Consider the following 23192-nt stretch of genomic DNA (forward strand, 5'->3'; position numbering starts at 1 on the left):
TTAACTCCCCCAAGGTCACACTATCAGGAACTGATTCAAGCCCCTGGCAGATTAAGTGCAGAATCTACATTCTCTTTGCTTACCCACTAAATGGGGGTATGCATTTCATAACAGAAATAGAATAGACTTAAGAACTATGTAGAATCCACTAAAAAATTTATGCACATACACATATACAAGGGAGTCCCTTGGACAGCAAGGAGAACAAACCAGTCAATTCTAAAGGAAATCAGTCCTGAAAATTCATTGGAAAGACTGATGCTGAAGCTAAGCTCCAGTATTTTGGTCACATGATGCAAACAGCCGACTCATTGGAAAAATCCCCTATGCTGGGAAAGATTAAAGGCAAAAGGAGAAGAGGGCATTAGAGGATGAGATGGCTGGATGGCATCACTGATGCAGTGGACATGAACTTGGGCAAACTCTGGGAGATGGTGAGGGACAGGGAGGCCTGGCATGCTGCAGTCCATAAAAGAGCCAGACAAGACTGAGGGACTGTACAACGACCACACAATGTCTCTGAGTGAGGCTTTCTATTTTAAAAGCTGAGTTCCCTCCAAATTTAATACATTTATCATCAAAATTCTACTGAGATTGTATGGAGAATGAGCAGACAAGGGAACATATCACAAAAAACTAAGCATACGCATGAGAATAACTAAGATAATATTAAAACAGTGATGAGCTATTCACACTGCTAAGTATTAAGCATACTAGAAAGCCAGTGTATTATAAGCAAAGAGATCAATGGGGCAGAAAACAGAGCCCAGAAATGGACATAATAATGCATTATTCATTCACTGTTGTTGGTCCTAACAAATCTGAAAAAAAAATTAGAAATGTTCTTCAGATTGACTACAAGTTAAAAATAAAATATAAAATGGTAAAAATACTGAAAGTACACACAGATGAAAATTTACATAATTTGGGGGAAAGAAAAATATCTTACAAAACTTGATATCAAAGACAGAACTAATAAACTTGCACAGAACAGATCATAAAGAAATTAACTGTGGCATATAAATACATAAATAAAATGCCAAAAGTGAGGAAAAGTATTTGACATAAAAGATGAGTTGATATCCTTCATAAGTATCTTCTCCAAACCAACAGTAAAAAATTAACCACTGATAGGAAAACATACAACTCACAAAATAACAAATTTAACTGGAACAACATAAGGAAAATGCCTCCATTTCACTAGTAATCTGAAAACTGAAAAAATTAAACAATGATATATTTACCAGCTTGTGAAAATACTAAATAATCAGTGCTACCAAAAGGGGGGGGGGGGGGAAACCTCCAACTGCTCATCACAATAATTAAAACGTTAAAACTCTTTGGACTTTGGCAATATATATTAAAAAATGTGGCATAGTTTTTGAGTAATTCTACTTCTGCTAAATCATGATAAAAAAATTTTAGTCATTTAAAATTTAAACATCACAGTGATCTAATACTTGAATTTAAATTAGAAAATAAATAACTAAAAACAAGATAGCTAAATTAAGCTATTGTATACCCATAAAATGGAATACTGTGCAGTCATTAACAATACTATCACAGGGGAAAAAAAAATACTATCACAGGAAAAAAATGTTTTCACTAATTTGAAATATTTCCTGAGTACCTATTAGTGCAAGACACTGTTCAAGAACCTAGGAATAAAATAGTTTGTAGGAAAAACAAGGCACTGCCTTCAAGAAACTTATAAATGCAAACAAATGATTAAGATTATTTCAGATAGTGATTTATGCTATGAATAAATTATCACAAGAGTAAAATATCTGTTCAATGAACAAATGAGATAATCATGTTAGGGATGAAGGAAAATGTAACTGAAAAAGGACAAAGGCTGTAAGTGCACTGAAGATGTCACAGAAATACTGCCCTGTCTTAGAAGATGAATATCCCCTTTTAATGGCATTATTTACCTTGATATAATATATTATACTGAGTGGAAACATGGCATAGTGGTTAAAAGCATGGACTCCAGAGCCTGAATGCCTGGATTACTTGATCCTTCTCACCTTACTTTCCACATCTGTAAGTCAGGGATAATAATAGCATCCATCTCATAGAATTGCTTCTGAGGACTGCATGAGCTTAAAAATGTTGTATGCTCATAAAGCAACAATTGAAGAGTTACAATAGGGACACCTATTATTTCTATGAAGTCACAACCTTTTGACTGTAACAACTAAATTCCTCTGGCTGAGGCTGAGGTAACAGGGTAGAATGTGACTGAGAGCAGCAGGGAGAATATTTTACCTGAGACAGGAAAAGAAAGCCTCTAGGAGGGGGTTACCACTACACAGGAATCAGTCATGCTAAGGTCGAGGGAAGGAACAGCTAAGTTTCTAAGGTAAGAATATAAAATTGAAAAAAAATTTACAATAAAGGGAACACTGCAGATTATAAGTGTCAAGTAAAATATCATCACAACTTAAGATGCATACACATTTTATATAAAAGTATATAAGTATATGTACATACATGTAACTACATATATGTATAAGAAAAATGCTTTGATTTACGAAGTCATATTTTATTATTTCTTTAACTTGTTTGCCACTGCTTTTGGTCTTTGGTGTGTTTAATGATTATACAATTATGATTATTATCATTCAAACATGTTGTTCATTAATAAGGCCAAGGATACCGATTTATCTCCAGATAGTCACCTTTGCTATTGTCTAATGTGACAATCATACCTGTCACTGTATTGATACTGGTAAAACCAGGTGAACAGAAGAGGCCTGACACAATAATCACATCACCGGACACAGGCATCACTGTACATCTTTAAAAACTGAGTGGCACAAGTTTCCTTACCTCGGGCCATTGCTATCTTTTCTCCGTGTTGAACAGTTGCCTTGCTCAGTTTTGGATCGCTGATCTGTGAACTCATTTGCGTTCCTATCTACAATCTCTCCAGCATCCAGGGCTCTGTGGAGTCGATAGTTGACCATCTTCAGAACAATGAAAACAGCAGCTATCACAGGACAATAAACTGCTACTATAATCATGGAAGAAGGAAGGGCCTTAAAGAGAAAGAAAAGATAGGCATTTTAAAATCTTTTATACTTTATTCAACTAGAGAAATCTGTAGCTAAAATAACAAACACACACATTCTCACACAAAGCAACGACTGTGTTCCTAACACTAAACTGTAAAAGTATAAGACAGCACTATCTAATACAGTAGCCACTTGCTACCTATGGCTAGCGAGTGCTCGAAATGAGGCTAGCCCAAACTGAGATGTGCACTAAGAGTAAAATAACAATGGGTTCTGAAAATTCAGCATGGAAAAAAGGGTGCAAAATATCTCAGTCTTTATATTAGTTGTTGAAATATATTTAGATTATATTGGGTTAAATAAAATATATAATGCAGCTTCCAGAAAATTTTAAATTACCTACATGGCTCACGTTACATGCCCAGTGGACAGCACTGGTATAAATAAAGTTCATGCCAAAAAGCTTATAATCCAAACAGAGAGTTAATGTATCACATTACATAATATGTGAATAAGACAGGGTTGTCCTCCAAATATAAATAATCCTTGTTTATGTGCTCCCTGTTAACTTTTTTTACGATATAAACACACTCATTTCCTTGGGCAGCAAGGTAAAGACACTGTGTTCACTATCTATGCTGACCTCACAGTCTCTTAAAAAATAAAAGTTGTTAATAATTAATCTCATAGATTAACTATGAGAGAAATTGTAGAATTGGGGGAAAAAAATTTCAGGTCTGCCTTTCAAAACAAAGAGTTAACCAGAAGGTCATATTTCTCAATATCTCCTTTAATCAGACATTTTTCCTGAGAGCGTTTAACCATAAATTTGTAACTAGTAATACAACTACCATTACCCTGAGGCCTTTCTTTGCTGTCCCATAGTAAGTCACAGTTCAATATCTAGCTATAAGAAAAAAACTGAACAGCAGTTTTGCTTCCAAGTTCAAAACACTAAATTCATTCAGATTATTCTTTTAAGTCCAGGCTCTCTCCTTGTGTGGTTTGGGATCTTTGTTGCCAACTACTAAAGTAGCTGGTGCTTCTACTGAGCTACAACATAAACAATCATTGGTCTATTTGGAGACAAAAACGGAACTTAAATTTTTATTAGCTTTAAAGTTGTCTGCTCTGTCCTTGTGTAACAGAAAAGGGAGTAAAAATAAAACAGCAAAAATAAATCTGGCAAATGAAAACAAAAATTAGCAGAATTTCAAAGCAGTATGCCTGGGAATGGGGTGGTGAACCATAGGTACTAATCCTGTCCTAAACCATAAATTCCATCCATCAGTAATATCTGAACCAACTTTCCTTAATACCTTTCCAGATAAAGAAAAACTAGACAGCAATAACAAGGGGACTGCCTTCCTTCCAGAGTCCACCCTCAAATCCATCAGTCCTGTGGCTATTTCGCTGGGCACAAAGGGTCAACTGGGGGAAGAATTAAGAACCATTTTTCTAGAGCTACAGTGGGACAGTCAATTGGCACTGGGATCTAGCTTTTCTACTGGTATACCTGAAGCTTGGGGATGCTACCTTTACTTAATCATCCTAATGGAAAATTTCTTTTGGCTTATTCACCAAAAAAAAAAAGAAAGAAAGAAAGGTAAGTGCATAAGCTAAATCCTACCAAGTGCAGAATTCAGTTCCCTATCTGTACCACCTTTCACTTCCGGCAGACAGAGAATGCTGGGGGAAAAAGGAAGATGAAGGTCTTAGTAACCAAACATTGTCCGTAAACTTGAAAATGACAATTAATTAGAGGTAAAGGAAGAGGTTAGGTCATAAAGAAAAGGATTTTTTTTTTTTTTTGGCCACACTGCCCAGGATCTCAGTTCCCAGACCAGAGACTGAACTCAAGCCATGGCAGTTGAAATGTGGAGTCCTAACCACTGGATCTCCAGGAAAATCCCCAAAGGAATTCTTTTATTTTTATCTCATCTTTTTAGTCTAAAGAGTATGTATTTTACTACATAGGCAGAACTTTTGCACAAGTAAGTGAGGTAGTCACTTCTGAACTTTAGGACAATCCCATTCCTCAAGGCACCCCATGGTAGGTGGGTATTGGGGGAGATGTTTATGAAAGTGTTACAAGGAACTGGGAAGAAGAACCAGGAAGTAGTAATATCTTTAACTGCTTAGTATTTTCAATACACCTATCTATATTAGCTTCCAGTAGGGTTTATCCCATTACTTGTGGAGTCCCCAAAGGAATGTTTTTAACCTTAGAGGTTTCCCATGGAGGCTGCCCCCAAAGGACTCATAAAGGCCCTCGTATCACAACCACAGCTTGAGGAATTCAGCCCTCTTGCCACAGTCCCCTTCAGGGGGTTGAGGTTAAGGATTCCAGGTTAAGTTTTTCCTTTCAGAGGATGGGGCTGCAGAAGACAAGAAACTATTCCCATTGTCAAGATTCAGACATACATGCCCATAGAAAAAATCTCAAAATATAATTTTCTATAATTCCAACTACATAGTTAGTCAAATTGATTTCAGCAGGCCACCTGGGAACCTCTCACAAGCTCAGAATATATTTTCCCCAAGGCACTGGCTTACAAATGAACCATTGAAACTTGAGCCTACCCATATTCCTGCCCTCTCCAGGAAGCTCAGACAGTAAATAATCTGCCTACAATGCAGAAGGCCTAGGTTCGATTCCTGGGTTAGGAAGATACCCGGGAAAAGAGAATGGCAACCCACTCCAGTATTCTTGCTTGGAGAATCCCATGGACAGAGAAGGCTGGTGGGCTACAGACCGTGGGGTTGCAGAGTCGGACACGACTGAGTGACTAACACATACACACATACGTATTTCTGCACGTTAGAATTTTATCTACATACTATTTTAATATGAATAGAACTATTAAAAATACTAAATCTTTTTCTGTTTACACTTGCATTTTATATTTATGTCACTCTAAAATAAAACATGTACTTGTATTTACATTTTTATCTACAGTAGAATGTGCTTAGGAAAGCAAACATTAAAAAATACATATCAACAAGCTGGAAAGAGACCAAAGTAATATATACAGTACATACAGGCCACCATCAATATACATGTGTTAGGAGTAAAGATAGGCAGCTTAAAACATATACAAGAAGACAGAGCACAAATGCGAAAAATAAGGGAGGGAATAAAAGTCCTAAGAAATAAAAGTAAGGCTGTCTACTGATGGACTAAAATTATCTTCCATATTTTATAGGAATTTTTCTATACTTTAAATTTTCCCAACAAGAAAAGAAAAAGCTATGAGATGATCTGAATCTGTAAATTCTGGTCAAAGTCAATGTCTTTAGTTAAAATGTTATACTTGAGTGCAGGCTGAGTTGCTTAAGGCGTGTCCGACTCTTTGTCACCCCGTGGACTGTAGCTCACCAGGCTCCTCTGTCCATGGGATTCTCCAGGCAAGAATACTGAAGAGGGTTGCCAGGCCCGCCTCCAGGCGATCTCCCAACCCAGGGATGGAACCTGCATCTCCTACTTCTCTGGCACTAACAGGTGGGTTCTTTACCACTCTATTTCTACCCTCCTGTTTCATAAAACAATTTTGTTCAGTTCATTTACATATATCTTTAGTTATCTAACTAAAAGCCATCATGAAAAAAAAAAGCCATAATGAGTTATCTAACATAGGCTTACACAGCACATTATCATCATTTTGGCATATATCATTTAAATTATTACATTTTGAATATGTATGATGTTACTGCAAACTGTGTTTATAACAGATACCCATTTGTGTTTTATTAGGAAAATTTTTATTCCTTTTCTGTTCATCTCATAAATGCATATTCCTATCTCCGTATCAACAAAAAGAAGACCAGGAGCTGACTGTGGCTCAGATCATGAACTCCTTATTGCCAAATTCAGACTTAAATTGAAGAAAGTAGGGAGAACCACTAGACCATTCAGGTATGACCTAAATCAAATCCCTTATGATTATACAGTGGAAGTGAGAAATAGATTTAAGGGCCTAGATCTGATAGATAGAGTGCCTGATGAACTATGGACTGAGGTTCGTGACACTGTACAGGAGACAGGGATCAAGACCATCCCCATGGAAAAGAAATGCAAAAAAGCAAAATGGCTGTCTGGGGAGGCCTTACAAATAGCTGTGAAAAGAAGAGAAGCGAAAAGCAAAGGAGAAAAGGAAAGATACAAGCATCTGAATGCAGTGTTCCAAAGAATAGCAAGGAGAGATAAGAAAGCCTTCCTCAGCAATCAATGCAAAGAAATAGAGGAAAACAGCAGAATAGGAAAGACTAGAGATCTCTTCAAGAAAATTAGAGATACCAAGGGAACATTTCATGCAAAGATGGGCTCAATAAAGGACAGAAATGGTATGGACCTAATAGAAGCAGAAGATATTAAGAAGAGATGGCAAGAATACACAGAAGAACTGTACAAAAAAGATCTTCATGACCCAGATAATCACGATGGCGTGATCACTGACCTAGAGCCAGACATCCTGGAATGTGAGGTCAAGTGGGCCTTAGAAAGCATCACTACAAACAAAGCTAGTGGAGGTGATGGAATTCCAGTGGAGCTATTCCAAATCCTGAAAGATGATGCTGTGAAAGTGCTGCACTCAATATGCCAGCAAATTTGGAAAACTCAGCAGTGGCCACAGGACTGGAAAAGGTCAGTTTTCATTCCAATCCCAAAGAAAGGCAATGCCAAAGAATGCTCAAACTACCGGAAAACTGCACTCATATTACACGCTAGTAAAGTAATGGTCAAAATTCTCCAAGCCAGGCTTCAGCAATCTGTGAACCGTGAACTTCCTGATGTGCAAGCTGGTTTTAGAAAAGGCAGAGGAACCAGAGATCAAATTGCCAACATCCGCTGGATCATGGAAAAAGCAAGAGAGTTCCAGAAGAACATCTATTTCTGCTTTATTGACTACGCCAAAGCCTTTGACTGTGTGGATCACAACAAACTGTGGAAAATTCTGAAAGAGATGGGAATACCAGACCACCTGACCTGCCTCTTGAGAAACCTGTATGCAGGTCAGGAAGCAACAGTTAGAACTGGACATGGAACAACAGACTGGTTCCAAATGGGAAAAGGAGTACGTCAAGGCTATATATTGTCACCCTGCTTATTTAACTTATATGCAGAGTACATCATGAGAAACGCTGGAGTGGAGGAAACACAAGCTGGAATCAAGATTGCTGGGAGAAATATCAATAACCTCAGATATGCAGATGACACCACCCTTATGGCAGAAAGTGAAGAGGAACTCAAAAGCCTCTTGATGAAAGTGAAAGTGGAGAGTGAAAAGGCTGGCTTAAAGCTCAACATTCAGAAAACGAAGATCATGGCATCCGGTCCCATCACTTCATGGGAAATAGATGGGGAAACAGTGGAAACAGTGTCAAGACTTTATTTTTCTGGGCTCCCAAAATCACTGCAGATGGTGAGTGCAGCCATGAAATTAAAAGGCACCTACTCCTTGGAAGGAAAGTTATGACCAACCTAGATAGCATATTCAAAAGCAGAGACACTAATTTGCCAACAAAGGTCCATCTAGTCAAGGCTATGGTTTTTCCTGTGGTCATGTATGGATGTGAGAGTTGGACTGTGAAGAAGGCTGAGAGCGGAAGAATTGATGCTTTTGAACTGTGGTGTTGGAGAAGACTCGAGAGTCCCTTGGACTGCAAGGAGATCCAACCAGTCCATTCTGAAGGAGATCAGCCTTGGGATTTCTTTGGAAGGAATGATGCTAAAGCTGAAACCCCAGTACTTTGGCCACCTCATGCGAAGAGTTGACTCATTGGAAAAGACTGATGCTGGGAAGGATTGGGGGCAGGAGGAGAAGGGGACAACAGAGCATGAGATGGCTGGATGGCATCACTGACTCTATGGACATGAGTCTGAGTGAACTCTGGGAGTTGGTGATGGACAGGGAGGCCTGGCGTGCTGCGATTCATGGGGTCGCAAACAGTCAGACACGACTGAGCAACTGAACTGAACTGAACTGATCTCCATAACTGAGTAACATACATTGTTTTATCGTTAATAATTCATTATGGCATTCAAAACTTGCAGTTGCAACAGTCGATCATGACTTAGTGACTAAACAACAACAAACTCTCATAGTTATAGTTACCATAACTATACTAAATTTTTTAGGACTTAGAAAACCATGTTGTTGAAAACACAATAAAGCAACTGGGGAAAATAAGTAAGCAAGCAAGCAAGCAGCAGGCAATATTTCAGATAATATGGTAATTCTTTCTTTGTTGAGGGACAGTTGTGTGGTAGAATCTAGCCTTACAAAGGCATACCTATATGAATCTATACTTACACAGGCATACCTCAGAGCTATCATAGGTTTGAATTTAGAGCACTGCAATAAAGTGAGTCATGAGAGAAATCACTATTTATGGCAACTATAGTCTTAAGAAATGTATTTCTTAAATAATGAGAATTGAAATTAGAAATTATTCTTGATCCATGGGCTGCAGAATGGCTACTGTGTTAGTAAATATGAAAAAAACATGAATATCATTGTACATCTCTAGCTGAGCTCTTAACAGGCCAGGTATGTTGTCAATGAGCAGTAATATTTTGAAAGTGATCTTTTTTTCCTTTATAAAAAAAAAAAAAACTCAAATGAAATTATTAGAACATAAATTGAGAGGCAGTAATGTTTTGTTTTTAATTTAAAAAATTTTTTTTATAATTTTTAAAGGTTATTTTTCATTTACAGTTATTACAAAATATTGGCCATATTCCCCATGTTGTACAATATATCGCTGAGCCTATCTTACACCCAACAGATTGTACCTCTCACTCCTCTACCTTTATATTGCCCCCCTACCCCTATTGGTAACTAATAGTTTATCTTCTATTATCTGTGAGTCTTTGTTACATTCACTAGTCTGCTTTATTTTTTAGATCCTACATGTAAGTGATATTATATAGTACTTCTCTTTCTCTGTCTTGACTTATTTCACTTAGTATAATGCCCTCCAAGTCCATTCATATTGCTGCAAAAGGCACATTTTCATTCTTTTTTATGGCTAGGTAGTATTTCATTGCGTATATATATACACCACTCCTTCTTTATCCATTCATCTGTTGGATTCTTAGGTTGCTTCCATATCTGGCTATTATAAACAATGCTATCATCATTAGGATACATATTTTCAAATCAGTGTTTTTTTTTTTTTTTTTTTTTTAAGAAATACACACAGAAGAGGAACTACTGGGTCATACAGCAGTTCTGGTTTTAGGTTTTTTGAGAAACTTCCATACTGTTTTCCACCATGGCTGTACCAATTTACATTCCCACCAACAATGTACTGCTAAGTCACTACAGTCGTGGTCCAACTCTGTGCGACCCCATAGATGGCGTCCCTGGGATTCTCCAGGCAAGAACACTGGAGTGGGTTGCCATTTCCTCCTCCAATGCATGAAAGTGAAAAGTGAAAGTGAAGTCGCTCAGTCGTGTCCGACTCTTAGCGACCCCATGGACTGCAGCCTACCAGGCTCCTCCGTCCATGGGATTTTCCAGGCAAGAGTACTGGAATGGGGTGCCATTGCCTTCTCCCAACAAGGTACTAGAGTTTCCTTTTCTCCACATTCTAACCAATATTTGTTATGTGTCTTCTTTCTGATGACAGTCATCTCGACAGGTGTGAGGTGATATTTCATGGTGGCTGTGATTTGCATTTCCCTGAAGATCAGCAATGTTGAGCAACTTTTCATGTGCCTATCGGCCATCTACATTTCCTCTTTGGAAAAATGTCTATTTGGTTCTTCTGCCCATTTTTTAATTAGGCTGGGTTTTTGGGTTTATTTTGCACTGAGTTGTATGAGCTGATTATATATGTTGGATATTAATCCCTTACCAGTCATATCACTCGCAAATATTTTCTCCCATTCAGTAGGCTATCTTTTTGTTGTGATGGTGGTTTTCTTTGCTGTGCAAACAATTTTAATTAGGTCCCATTTGTTTATTTTTGCTTGTATTTCCTTTACATTAGGAAGACAGATCCAAAAAAATACTGCTGCAATTTATGTCAGAGAGTGTCTGCCAATATTTTCCTCTAAGAGTTTTATAGTATCCAGTCTTACACTTAGGTCTTTAATCCATTTGAACTTCAGCTGTCCAATTTTCTGAGTACCACTTGGAAGAGACTGCCTTTTCTCCCTTGTATAGTGTTGACTCGTTTGTCGTAGATTAATTGACCATAAATGCAAGGACTTATTTCTATTGATCTGTGTGTCTGTTTTTGGAAAGGTACCAATGTTTTGCTTTACATATATTTTTCTGAGTAAACCTAACCATCCTGGAAAAAGAATGGGGTATCCTATACTAAGAACCATCTTGATTCATATCTCCTTTTCTAAGTTAGTTTACTTGACATTCTGTTGTATGAGTCATTCTTTTAATAGTTTAATCAGTCTAAGTAAATCCCTGAGTAAACTGATAAAAAAATTAATCATATGGTAAATATGAGGACCAGAAGCTATCTCATAAAGTCCAACTTAAACTGCTTAACCTATTTCTTTATTCTGTCTCTGATATATTCTATTGAAATAATTTTTTAGAATTTATAGTAAGTGAAAATAAGAAATCTATCACATGACTTTGCGATTCTGAAGAATAGAAGCTAGGTCATTATCTTTTTACTATACCTCAAAAAAAACACAACAGTTCAGGGTATATTCAGTGAGATTATCTTAGAGGCAAATATATGAAAAATAATGGAATTCTTTGTGCACTTAATAGCCATACTCCTATAAAAGTAGGGTACAATATAAGCACAAATAACAATGGTTCAGATTTAAGGCTTAAAAATCAAAAGATTTAATTCAGTAACAAAAGCATTAAGCCATAGGAAAACTACAAGGATCAATAAAAATATTTTTAAATAAAATATGAATACACAAAAAATAGGTTATCAAGCATTATTATTTGATTGTATATTCTTTCATGTTTCACTAAAAACAGAATGCAATAAATTGCAAGTTGAGATCTAACACAAGAATGAAAGTCAGTTAAGATTTACAAATTAAAAGTATACTAGCAAATTTCCCTAGTGGCCCAGTGGTTAAGAATCACCTTGCAATGTAGGGCCACAGGTTTGATCCCTGCTCTGGGAAGATCCCACTTGTCACAGGGCAACTAAGCCCATGAGTCACAACTACAGAGGCCACACACTGCGACTACTGAAGCCCCACACACAGCAACTCGAGAGGAGCCCCACTTGCTGCAAGTAGAGAAAGCCCATCCATATGGCAAGGAAGACCCGGCACAGCCAAAATTTTTTAAAAAAAGTATACTAGCTCTCTTAAGAGTATTAACAGAATGCATCTATCATTCTTGCCCTGAACTCACTCAACTGGCTTGAAACAGAATGATGGTATTGCATGCTATATAATCCATTTCTAGTTTAAAAGTAAATGCTCAAATAGGCAATGTATCACACACCAGAGTTTACGTGGGTAAATATGAAAGCTGCCCAACAGAAAAAAAGAATGAAGGGAAGTACAGTTTATCTTACTGCTGCCACTTCCTCAGTTTCCATAATGGTAAATGACACACTCAACTCAAGGAATAAGAGTTTTATTCATTCACTCAACATACATTTATCGAGTACCGATTTAAGCCCCAGCTACACTGCAATAAATAAGATCCTTTCTCTCTCCTGGAGCATCTTAGGAGAATGACTATGCTTTTACCAAGTGCTACGTGCTTAAAATGGCAAAGTATCTGTCTCACAACAATCCTTTGAAGAAAGTACTATCACTGTCTACATCTCTTACAAATAGGAAAACTTCAAGGCTTATGAAGTCATTGTCTGTAGCTGGTAAACTGGCAAAAACAGGATTTACATCCAGTCTAACTTCAGTGGTTGAGAACCTGAGTTTTTAACCATTATAAGTAGACAGTCTCCTTCCAAGGCAATGGTAACTTTTTTTTCATTGCTGCCATCTTAAGGAGTCGTTTGAGACATTTTCCCCCTAAGTGTTCCCTGTGAAATAATAAAATATACATATATTGGTTTCTGTCCCTGGTTCCTGCACAGAGCTCCTAAACACTTTTGATTTCCTAAATGAAAAGGGCACAAAGAGCATCTGTCACTCTCATTCCTCACATGTAAATCCCTTGGAATTTCCTGGGTGATAGAAAGGCCTGTTTTCTAAAGAGGTGACTCTGGGTGGGCTCCTGAATTGGGGCTGGTCACCAGAAAGACCAAGCCATGATTAGAAGCTTGGGATTTTCAGCCTCATCCTTCAAGCTCCATACGGTTTGAAAAGGGCTGGAAATGGAGTTAATAACTGATCAGGCCTGTGTGAGGCAATCTCCATAACATCCCAATAGTATGAAGTTCCGAGAGTTTCCAGGTTGGTGAATACAGAGAGGTGATGGCGGGCTGCACACCCAGAGAGGGTATGAAAGCTGGGAACTCTTTCCAAAAAAGTTCCAGCCCTTGAAATAACTGTGCCTCTTGCTGCTACTTACATATTCATGAGGACAACAATTTCAGATTTTGTTCATAAAAAACTGGAATGGACAGGATTTAAACAGACAGCAAATGCTGCATCTCTGTAGCTGAAGTGAAGAAGCACATGTAATAGCAGCAGCAATGGCAAAAACAAATAGTATTTTAAGTAAACACAGCAGGGGAAAAGGCCCGCATAAGACCAATAAGTGAAAGGATATTAAATTTTAACAAAACCCATTGATAATACAGGCATACCTTATAGATATTGTAGGTTTAGTTTCAGACCACTATAATAAAGTGAACAACACAGTGAAGTAAGCCACATGAATTTTTTGGTTTCCTATATATATATACACACACTATACTGTAGTCTATTAACTGTGAAATAGTATTATGTCTAAAAAAAAGCACATACCTTAATTTAAAAATACTTTATTGCTAAAAAATGCTAACCATAATCTAAGACTTCAGCAAGTCATAATCTTCTTACAAAAGTAACATCAAATATCACTGATCATAATAAAAAATTTAGTAATAATGAAAATTGTGAAATAATGTGCGAATTACCAAAACATGATACAGGGACACAAGAAAACAACACTGTTGGAAAAATGGTGCCAACGGACTTGCTGAACGGGTTGCCACAAACCTTCAACATGTGAAAAAATACAATACCTATGAAGCATAATAAAGGGAAGCCACAACAAAATGAAGTACGCCTGTACATGCTACAAAATCTGGCTAACTCAGCCCTCCCTCCAAAATGATGAGTAAGACAAATTATCTCACTGAGAACCATAACTAAATTGCAGGAGATTTATAATGGGCTTCCAATGTATTCACATAATATGCTAGTTCAGAAGGGGAGCCAAGATTAAAGATATAATTAGATGGTGATTTCAAGGGCAGCTCTGAGAGTTCTAGACTCAGAATAAATACTGAAAAAGATCCGGGGACACTTAGTTCACCCCAGTCAATCACAAGAAGGCTTTCAGACACAGATTAATCAGAAGAGTATCTTGCATGACTGTAGAAGAGCATGGTGGAAAGTGACCGTGATGGTCATCTTGAGGCCAAAGGGAAGAAACAACAGAGGCAGTCTGTATAACCTTGAACCAGTGGTTTAACTTCTAGGAGCCTTTGTTTCCTCACTAGAAAAACAGGGATAGTAACGGTATCTTCATTTCACAGAGCTACAATAAGTATTAAGTGAGAAAACTTGAAAGGAGATAGTGCATGGGCATATAATAAAACAACTATTCAATGTTGTTAATAATATTTGGACAATGTAGCGACAAAGGTCCATATAGTCAAAGCTATGGCTTTACCAGTAATCGTGTACGGATGTGAGACCTGGACCATAAAAAAGACAGAGCACTGAAGAATTGATGCTTTTGAACTGTGGTGCTGGAGAAGACTTTTGACAGTCCCTTGGACTGCAAGGAGATCAAACCAGTCAGTCCTAAAGATCAGTTCAGTTCAGTTCAGTCGTTCAGTCGTGTCCGACTCTTTGTGACCCCATGAATCGCAGCACACCAGGCCTCCCTCTGTCCATCACCAACTCCCAGAGTTCACTCAAACTCATGTCCATCAAGACAGTGATGCCATCCAGCTGTCTCATCCTCTGTCGTCCCTTTCTCCTCCTGCCCCCAATCCCTCCCAGCATCAGAGTCTCTTCCAATGAGTCAACTCTTCGCATGAGGTGGCCAAAGTACTGGAGTTTCAGCTTTAGCATCATTCCCTCCAAAGAAATCCCAGGGCTGATCTCCTTCAGAATGGACTGGTTGGATCTCCTTGCAGTCCAAGGGACCCTCAAGAGTCTTCTCCAACACCACAGTTCAAAAGCATCAATTCTTCGGCGCTCAGCCTTCTTCACAGTCCAACTCTCACATCCATACATGACCACAGGAAAAACCATAGCCTTGACTAGATGAACCTTTGTTAGCAAAGTAATGTCTCTGCTTTTGAATATGCTATCTAGGTTGGTCATAACTTTCCTTCCGAGGAGTAAGCGTCTTTTAATTTCATGGCTGCAGTCACCATCTGTAGTGATTTTGGAGCCCAGAAAAATAAAGTCTGACACTGGTTCCACTGTTTCCCCATCTATTTCCCATGAAGTGGTGGGACTGGATGCCGTGATCTTTGTTTTCTGAATGTTGAGCTTTAAGCCAACTTTTTCACTCTCCTCTTTCACCTTCATCAAGAGGCTTTTTAGTTCCTCTTCACTTTCTGCCATAAGGGTGGTGTCATCTGCATATCTGAGGTTATTGATATTTCTCCCAGCAATCTTGGTCCAGTTTGTGTTTCTTCCAGTCCAGCATTTCTCATGATGTACTCTGCATATAAGTTAAATAAACAGGGTGACAATATATAGCCTTGATGAACTCCTTTTCCTATTTGGAACCAGTCTGTTGTTCCATGTCCAGTTCTAACTGCTGCTTCCTGACCTGCATACAAATTTCTCAAGAGGCAGATCAGGTGGCCTGGTATTCCCATCTCTTTCAGAATTTTCCACAGTTTATTGTGATCCACACAGTCAAAGGCTTTGGCATAGTCAATAAAGCAGAAATAGATGTTTTTCTGGAACTCTCTTGCTTTTTCCATGATCCAGCGGATGTTGGCAATTTGATCTCTGGTTCCTCTGCCTTTTCTAAAACCAGCTTGCACATCAGGAAGTTCATGGTTCACAGATTGCTGAAGCCTGGCTTGGAGAATTTTGAGCATTACTCTACTAGCGTGTGAGATGAGTGCAATTGTGTGGTAGTTTGAGCATTCTTTGGCACTGCCTTTCTTTGGGATTGGAATGAAAACTGACCTTTTCCAGTCCTGTGGCCACTGCTGAGTTTTCCAAATTTGCTGGCATATTGAGTGCAGCACTTTCACAGCATCATCTTTCAGGATTTGGAATAGCTCAACTGGAATTCCATCACCTCCACTAGCTTTGTTCGTAGTGATGCTTTCTAAGGCCCACTTGACTTCACATTCCAGGATGTCTGGCTCTAGGTCAGTGATCACGCCATCGTGATTATCTGGGTCATGAAGATCTTTTTTGTACAGTTCTTCTGTGTATTCTTGCCATCTCTTCTTAATATCTTCTGCTTCTGTTAGGTCCATACCATTTCTGTCCTTTATTGAGCTCATCTTTGCATGAAATGTTCCTTTGGTATCTCTGATCTTCTTGAAGAGATCCCTAGTCTTTCCCATTCTGTTGTTTTCCTCTATTTCTTTGCATTGATTGCTGAAGAAGGCTTTCTTATCTCTCCTTGCTATTCTTTGGAACTCTGCATTCAGATGTTTATATCTTTCCTTTTCTCCTTTGCTTTTCGCTTCTCTTCTTTTCACAGCTATTTGTAAGGCCTCCCCAGACAGCCATTTTGATTTTTTGCATTTCTTTTCTATGGGAATGGTCTCGATCCCTGTCTCCTGTACAATGTCACGAACCTCATTCCATAAGCTTATGAAAAGATGCTCAACCCCAAAATGGGAGAAATGTCAATTAAAACTATTCTAGGATACTACTTTTTACCTATGAAAATCCCAAAACTATGTGAAGCTGTGGCACACAGGAGCACAAACAGGCACTCCAATACACTGCCCGCAGGCATGGAAAGTGATAAGTAAACCCCTGGAGGGCAACTTAGCGCTATCTTTGGAAAGGACAAAAGCAGTCATCCCTTTGACCAACCAATCTCACATCTAGGATAAATATCTTAACGTTGTATCTAGACACATGTAAGATAACATCTGCGCAAATTATTCACTGCAGCATGGTTTATGCTAGCAAAAGGCTACAAACAAATATCTATCAGCAGGGAACATGATCAATAATATACCCATGCAACAGAATACTATGCAACTAAAACAAAAAACAACTGAGCCCAGCAAAAGTTCAGGACCAGACAGCTTCCCTGGTGAATTCTACCAAACATTTAGAAAATTAATACCAATCTTTCTCAAACTCTTCGAAAACACACAAGATGAAGGAATACTTCCAAACTCACTTTATGAGGCCAGCGTTGTGCACTGCACGTCGCTTCAGTCGTGTCCAACTCTTTGCAACACTATGGCCTGCCAGGATCCTACATCCATGCGATTCTCCAGGCAAGAATGCTGGAGTGGGCTGCTGTGCCCTCCTGCAAGGGATCTTCCTGACCCAGGGATTGATCCTGCATCTCTTACGTTTCCTGCAGTGACAGGTGGCTTCTTGACCACTAGTGCCACCTGGGAAGCCAAGCACTACCCTGATACCAGACACCAGAAGGACAGAAAATTATAGGCAAATGAACACAGATGCAAAAATCCTCAACAAGATATTAGCAAACCAAATCCAGTAAGACACTAAAAGGATGATACACCATGAGTGGAATTTATTATAGAAATGCAAGGATGTTTCCACATCTGCAGATCAATATATTACACATTTACAAAATGAAGGGTAAAAAATCATATAATCATCTGAATAGATGCAAAAATAGCATTTGACAAAACACTCATTTATGACAAAAGCATTCAACAAAGTGGGTATAGAGGGAATGTACCTCAACATAATAAAGATCATATATGATAAGCCCACAGTTAACATCATCAAAAGCTGAAAGCTTTTCCACTAAGATCAAGAGAAGGATGTCCACTCTCACCACTTTTATTCAAAACATTATTAGAATTACTAGCGAGAGCAGTTCTATTTACAACTACATCAACAGAATAAAATACCTAAGAATAAATTCAACAAGGGGAAAGAAAGACCTGCACACTGAAAACTACAAGACACTGAGAACAGAAGTGAGGATGACACAAATAAATGGGAAGCGAGTTCATGCTTATGGATTAAAGAATATTGTTAAAATGCTCATACTACCTAAAGCAACCTAAAGAATCAAAGCGATCCCTAACAAAATTCCAATGGCATTTTTCACAGAAATAGAACAATCCTAAAATTGATCTGGAATCAAAAGGGACTCCAAATAGCCAAAGCAATCTTAACATAGCCAAAGCAATCTTAAGAAAGACAAACAAAGCTGGAGGCATCACTATGCAGGCAAAACTTGCTTCCAAACTATATTACAAAGCTAAAGTAATCAAAACAGTATGGTATTGGTATAAAAACAGACACGTTAATCAATGGAACAGAACAGAGCACCAAAATAAGCCCACACTTTTATGGCCAATTAATTTTACAATGAAGAAGCTAAGAACAGACAATGAGGAAAGAACAGTCTCTTCAATAAATGGTGTTGGAAAACTGGACAACCACATGGAGAAGAATGAAACTGGACTGCTACCTTACACCACACAAAAAAACTACCTCATAATGGATTAAAGACTTGCACATAAGATCTGAAACCATAAAACTCTTAGGAAAAAAACAAAGGTTAAGCTCCCTGACATAGATCTTAGTGATATTTTGTGTTTGATATGGAAAACAAAGGCAACAAAACCAAAAAAAAAAAAAAAAGTGGGGTTACATCGAACTAACACTTCTGCACAGCAAAGGAAATCATCAACAAAAAGAAAATATTTACAAATCATGTCTGGTAAGGAATTAATATTCAAAACATACAAGGAACTCATATGACAGCAAAAAAAAAAATTTTTTTTTCAATGTAAAAATGAGTCTGAAAAGACACTTTTTCAAAGACATCTAGATGGCCAACAAGTACATTTTCATACTCAATATGAGGTGTTCAATATCACTAATCAGCAGGGAAATGTAAATCAAAACTACAATGAGATATCACCTCACACTTTCAGAAATGGCTATTATCAAAAAGACAATAAATAGCAAGTGTTAACAAGGATGTGGAGAAAAGGGAACCCTTGAGCACTGCTGAAGAGAACATAAACTGTTACAGTCACTATGGAAAACAGTACACAGAGGTGCCTCCAAAACTTAAAAACAGAACCACCATATGATCCAGTAATTTCACTTCTATGTATTTATCTGAAGAAAACAAAAATATTAACTGAAAAAGATATATGCATTTGCATGTTCACTGCAGCATTATTTATAACGCCCAATTCATGAAAGCAACCTAAATGTCCATCACTGGATGAATGGATAAAGAAAATGTGGTGTGTGTGGGTGTGTGTGTGTATATATATATATAATAAAATACTAGTCAGCCTTAAAAAAGAAGGAAATTTGTCATCTGAAACAACATGGATAGACCTTGATGGCAAAATGCTAAAGACAATAAATCAGAAAGAGAAAGACAAATACTGTACAATCTCATATATGGTCTAAAAACAAAGCAAAACAAAAACAGATCACAGATATAGTGAATAGATTTGATGGTTGCCAGAGGTGGGGGTAGACAGTGGCTCAAATGGGTGAAAGGGATCAAAAGGTACAATTTTCCAGCTATAAAATATCATAAGGATATAATGACAGGTGATTACAGTTAATATTACCGTTATCACGTATTTGAAAGTTCCTAGGAGAGTAAATCTTAAATGTTGTCATCACTAGAAAAAAAAATTTCTAACTACATATGGTAAAAGATGTTAACTAGCCTTACTGTGGTGATCACTTCACAATATATTCACAAATATTCAAACATTATGCTGCACACCTGAAATTAGTATAATGCTGTATGTTAATTTAAATAAAAAACTGAAAAGCCCTTTTGGTACTGACGCACAGATGTGTAAGATCTATTAAGGGAAGGGAGGCAATATATAGAGTGGAGTGATAGGAGAGGGAGACAGACGTTTGAATTCGAATCCATATGCTGTAATGGGATTCAGAAGAAACTACTCACAGTGGTTTCTTATGGGAGGCAGTGCAGGTGAAAACTGGGAAGATGGTGGCAGATACAAAAGGGTGACTTAAGAGTTTCTTTTTTAACCAGGCAAATTTATTTTTAAATTTAAAAATTATTAGACAAAAACATGAATTTTTTTTTAACAAATTGTTAACAGGGAAGGTCTTTATCACATGAAGAAAAGTTGCAAATGTGACTACTACAAATGTTAAATTTATATGCTCAAAAAACTCAATCATACAGATAAAAGATGTATTAGGGGAAATTTTTAATACATAATAAAGAGCTAATTTCTATATATACAAAGGGCTCTCAAAACCACTTAGAAAGAACATGACTAAAATAATAAAGGATTATTTGACCAAAAAAAGAACATGACTTACAAAAAAGGATAAAGGACACAACAGATAGCTGCAAGAAAAGAGATATAAATGTCTACTAAACCTATAAACAGATATTCAAAGAACCTATTAATAAGGAAATGCAAATTAAAACATGATGCCATTTTACAAAATCAAAACATCAAAAAAGACTAATAATGTTGGTGAAAACAAAGAGCAGTAAGTCCTTTCACATACACTATTGAGAATATAAACTGGTGTAACATTTTCTGAGGTATAATCGGACATCTAGTTTAATTTGAAATGTACATACTTTGACCCAGCAATTTTTCTAGAGACTTATGCTGTAAAATTTCCACAACTAAAACCTTAAATATACAAATGTGTACCACAGTATTGCCACAGCAGCGTTTGCTTTTACTTTGAACCCTTACTTTGGACTATATGTACTTTTATTTTGGACTCTATATACTTGAGTACTACCTGGAACAATTTCTATAACTAATATTATTTTCATGATAAAAACCTAACGGTTTTTTAACTAGAGGGTGAAACGCGCTCAAGGATTATAACGGGTAAAAAGCACCATATAAGTGTTACTATTATCAGTACCATAGAAGCCTCTATTTCAGCCAGAATCAAAATTATTCAGTAATTCACTCACTGCTGGAAAAAAGGCGCTGACTTAAAGCAGCAACCTCAGCAGGAATCAACAAGGCGTTTTCAGACAGTCACGAATAGTAGGCTAACGCTGCCCAGGTAGTGACTGTTGGCAGGAGGTGTTCACGAGCAATCATCTACAGGCTTTTTCTGTTGGTACATCTAGGTAGAGTGGCTTTCCAAAATACACATATCTGGAAATTCCCCTAGACAGTGATTTATTGGAGTAAAGCACAATAAGAATGCAGGTACATTAATCCCCAGCTATCACATGGTGAGCTTTTTTTTTTAAAGAGGAAAAGTAAAGGCAGCTCTGTGTTATCCCTTGTGTAGAAGCCTGAGTCATAGGGCAGGCCAGCAATTCTCAAGTGGGGTGTCATGACAAACATTAGTCAGGAAAATAAAAAGAATTCCTAATAATCTTCTAAAGCTGCTGAGTAACTTCCTTTAAAAACAAAACAAAGAAGGCTGACTCAGGAGTAGCTCAACATCAGCCCCACTCCTGTGTTATGACATGCATTTTGTTAGAGAAGGAAAAGAGATGAGCAGGTACTCAGAATGAGCAGGGGAGTGGAGGGCAGGTAGCTTAAAATCATCCCGTGGAGAATTCTAATTCTCACCCGACTAGTCAGCAAAAATATATAAAGTTATGATTAACTAAAAGCCACCTGCCAATGCCTACAACAGTGTGAAGAGCTATGTGGTGCATTTCTGTGATTTTAGTTACTTTGACTTTCAGTAGTTTACCTACAGATATTCTTTAACAAGAAAGAAAGCCAAGACAGATCCACAATGAAAGTCTGAGCAACACTGACACTGCGTTATGATGTGAACAAAAACGATGCTATGAACATTTGTCGGTAGTTGTGTAAGATTACCAAATCAAAGGCAAAGCAACAAAACACTACCCATATTAGATAGCATGTTAAGTTTTATAAATTCTAGGAACTGTAACTTTGAATGATTAAACAAAGCTTAAGAAAGCCTTAATAGGCTGGATATATTACAATAAAAAACCTGACAGCAGAGCAAACCATTACACCCAAGAACAGGTATTCTTTCACTAAAAAGTCTTTTCCACAGAGCGAAGATTCATTTGCCTGGTGGCAAGACTATGGGCAATGATGTTTCAGCAGAAATAAACTTCATAAAGGTCCCCCACCATAAGGCCTAACACAGGGCCCAGCATATAGTTAAGGCTGTGAATGTATAAACTCTCTGCATAAAGCCTTCTAGGAAATGATGCATCCTCCTTCCAATTCCTGAACACTTTATGACACAGAGGAGATTACTCACAATCTACTGCGGAACATGGTTGTGCATTTGTCCCACTGCTTCTAATTTATAAATTAGGGAAACAGATTAAATGGACACCAGTGTCCGTTTTGTGTGAATGGGGTCTCAAATCTTTTTCATCTTTAGAATTATTTCATACCATATATAAAATATTTCAATTAAAAATAGCCTCACATAGGTCAATGGTCAATGCATGATTTAAAAATCATTCAAAATACTCTTCTGTCCATCTAAAATGTACCTAGCACAGACATAAAAACTTTTACTAATTTTTCTTTTAAGACAATTTGATTGTTATAAACTGTAAAATTCCTCAAAGAATAGAGGAATGGCGAGAGAAAACAGAAAGAAAGCCATATTAAAGAAAATGATACAAATGCAATATAGAATCCTAGGCTGGATCCTGAAACAGAAAAGGGACGTTAATGGAAAAACTGGTGAAATCCAAATAATGTCCATGATTCATTAATAGTACTACACATACCAATGATAATTTCTCCATTTTGACAAATGCACCATGGCTATGTACAATTTTAATATTAGAGGAAGCTGGACAAAGGGTATGTAACAACTCTCTTTACTGTTTTTGCCAACTTTTCTGTAAAGCTAAAACTATTTCAAAATACAAAGTTTTCAAGATGATA

At 37.4% G+C, this 23192-nt stretch overlaps 1 protein-coding gene across 13 annotated transcripts in view; it reads right to left on the reverse strand.

Annotated features, from left to right (window-relative positions):
* Nucleotides 1-23192, reverse strand: part of PCNX1 (pecanex 1) — a 184440-nt gene that overhangs the window by 151252 nt on the left and 9996 nt on the right. For all 13 annotated transcript variants that reach the window (XR_015134089.1, XR_015134088.1, XM_086319972.1 and 10 more), the window contains exon 2: nucleotides 2836-3044. Coding sequence is in view for 11 of the 13 variants with exons in the window: in XM_086319972.1 (XP_086176098.1) it covers nucleotides 2836-3044 (209 nt within the window). In the remaining 2 variants the exon portion in view is untranslated. The remainder of the gene's footprint in view (nucleotides 1-2835; nucleotides 3045-23192) is intronic.

Source organism: Bos grunniens, chromosome 10 (genome assembly GCF_055505025.1).
Source record: "Bos grunniens cultivar Pamir isolate PY7600 chromosome 10, Bosgru_T2T1.0, whole genome shotgun sequence".
NCBI classification, from domain to species: Eukaryota; Metazoa; Chordata; class Mammalia; order Artiodactyla; family Bovidae; genus Bos; species Bos grunniens.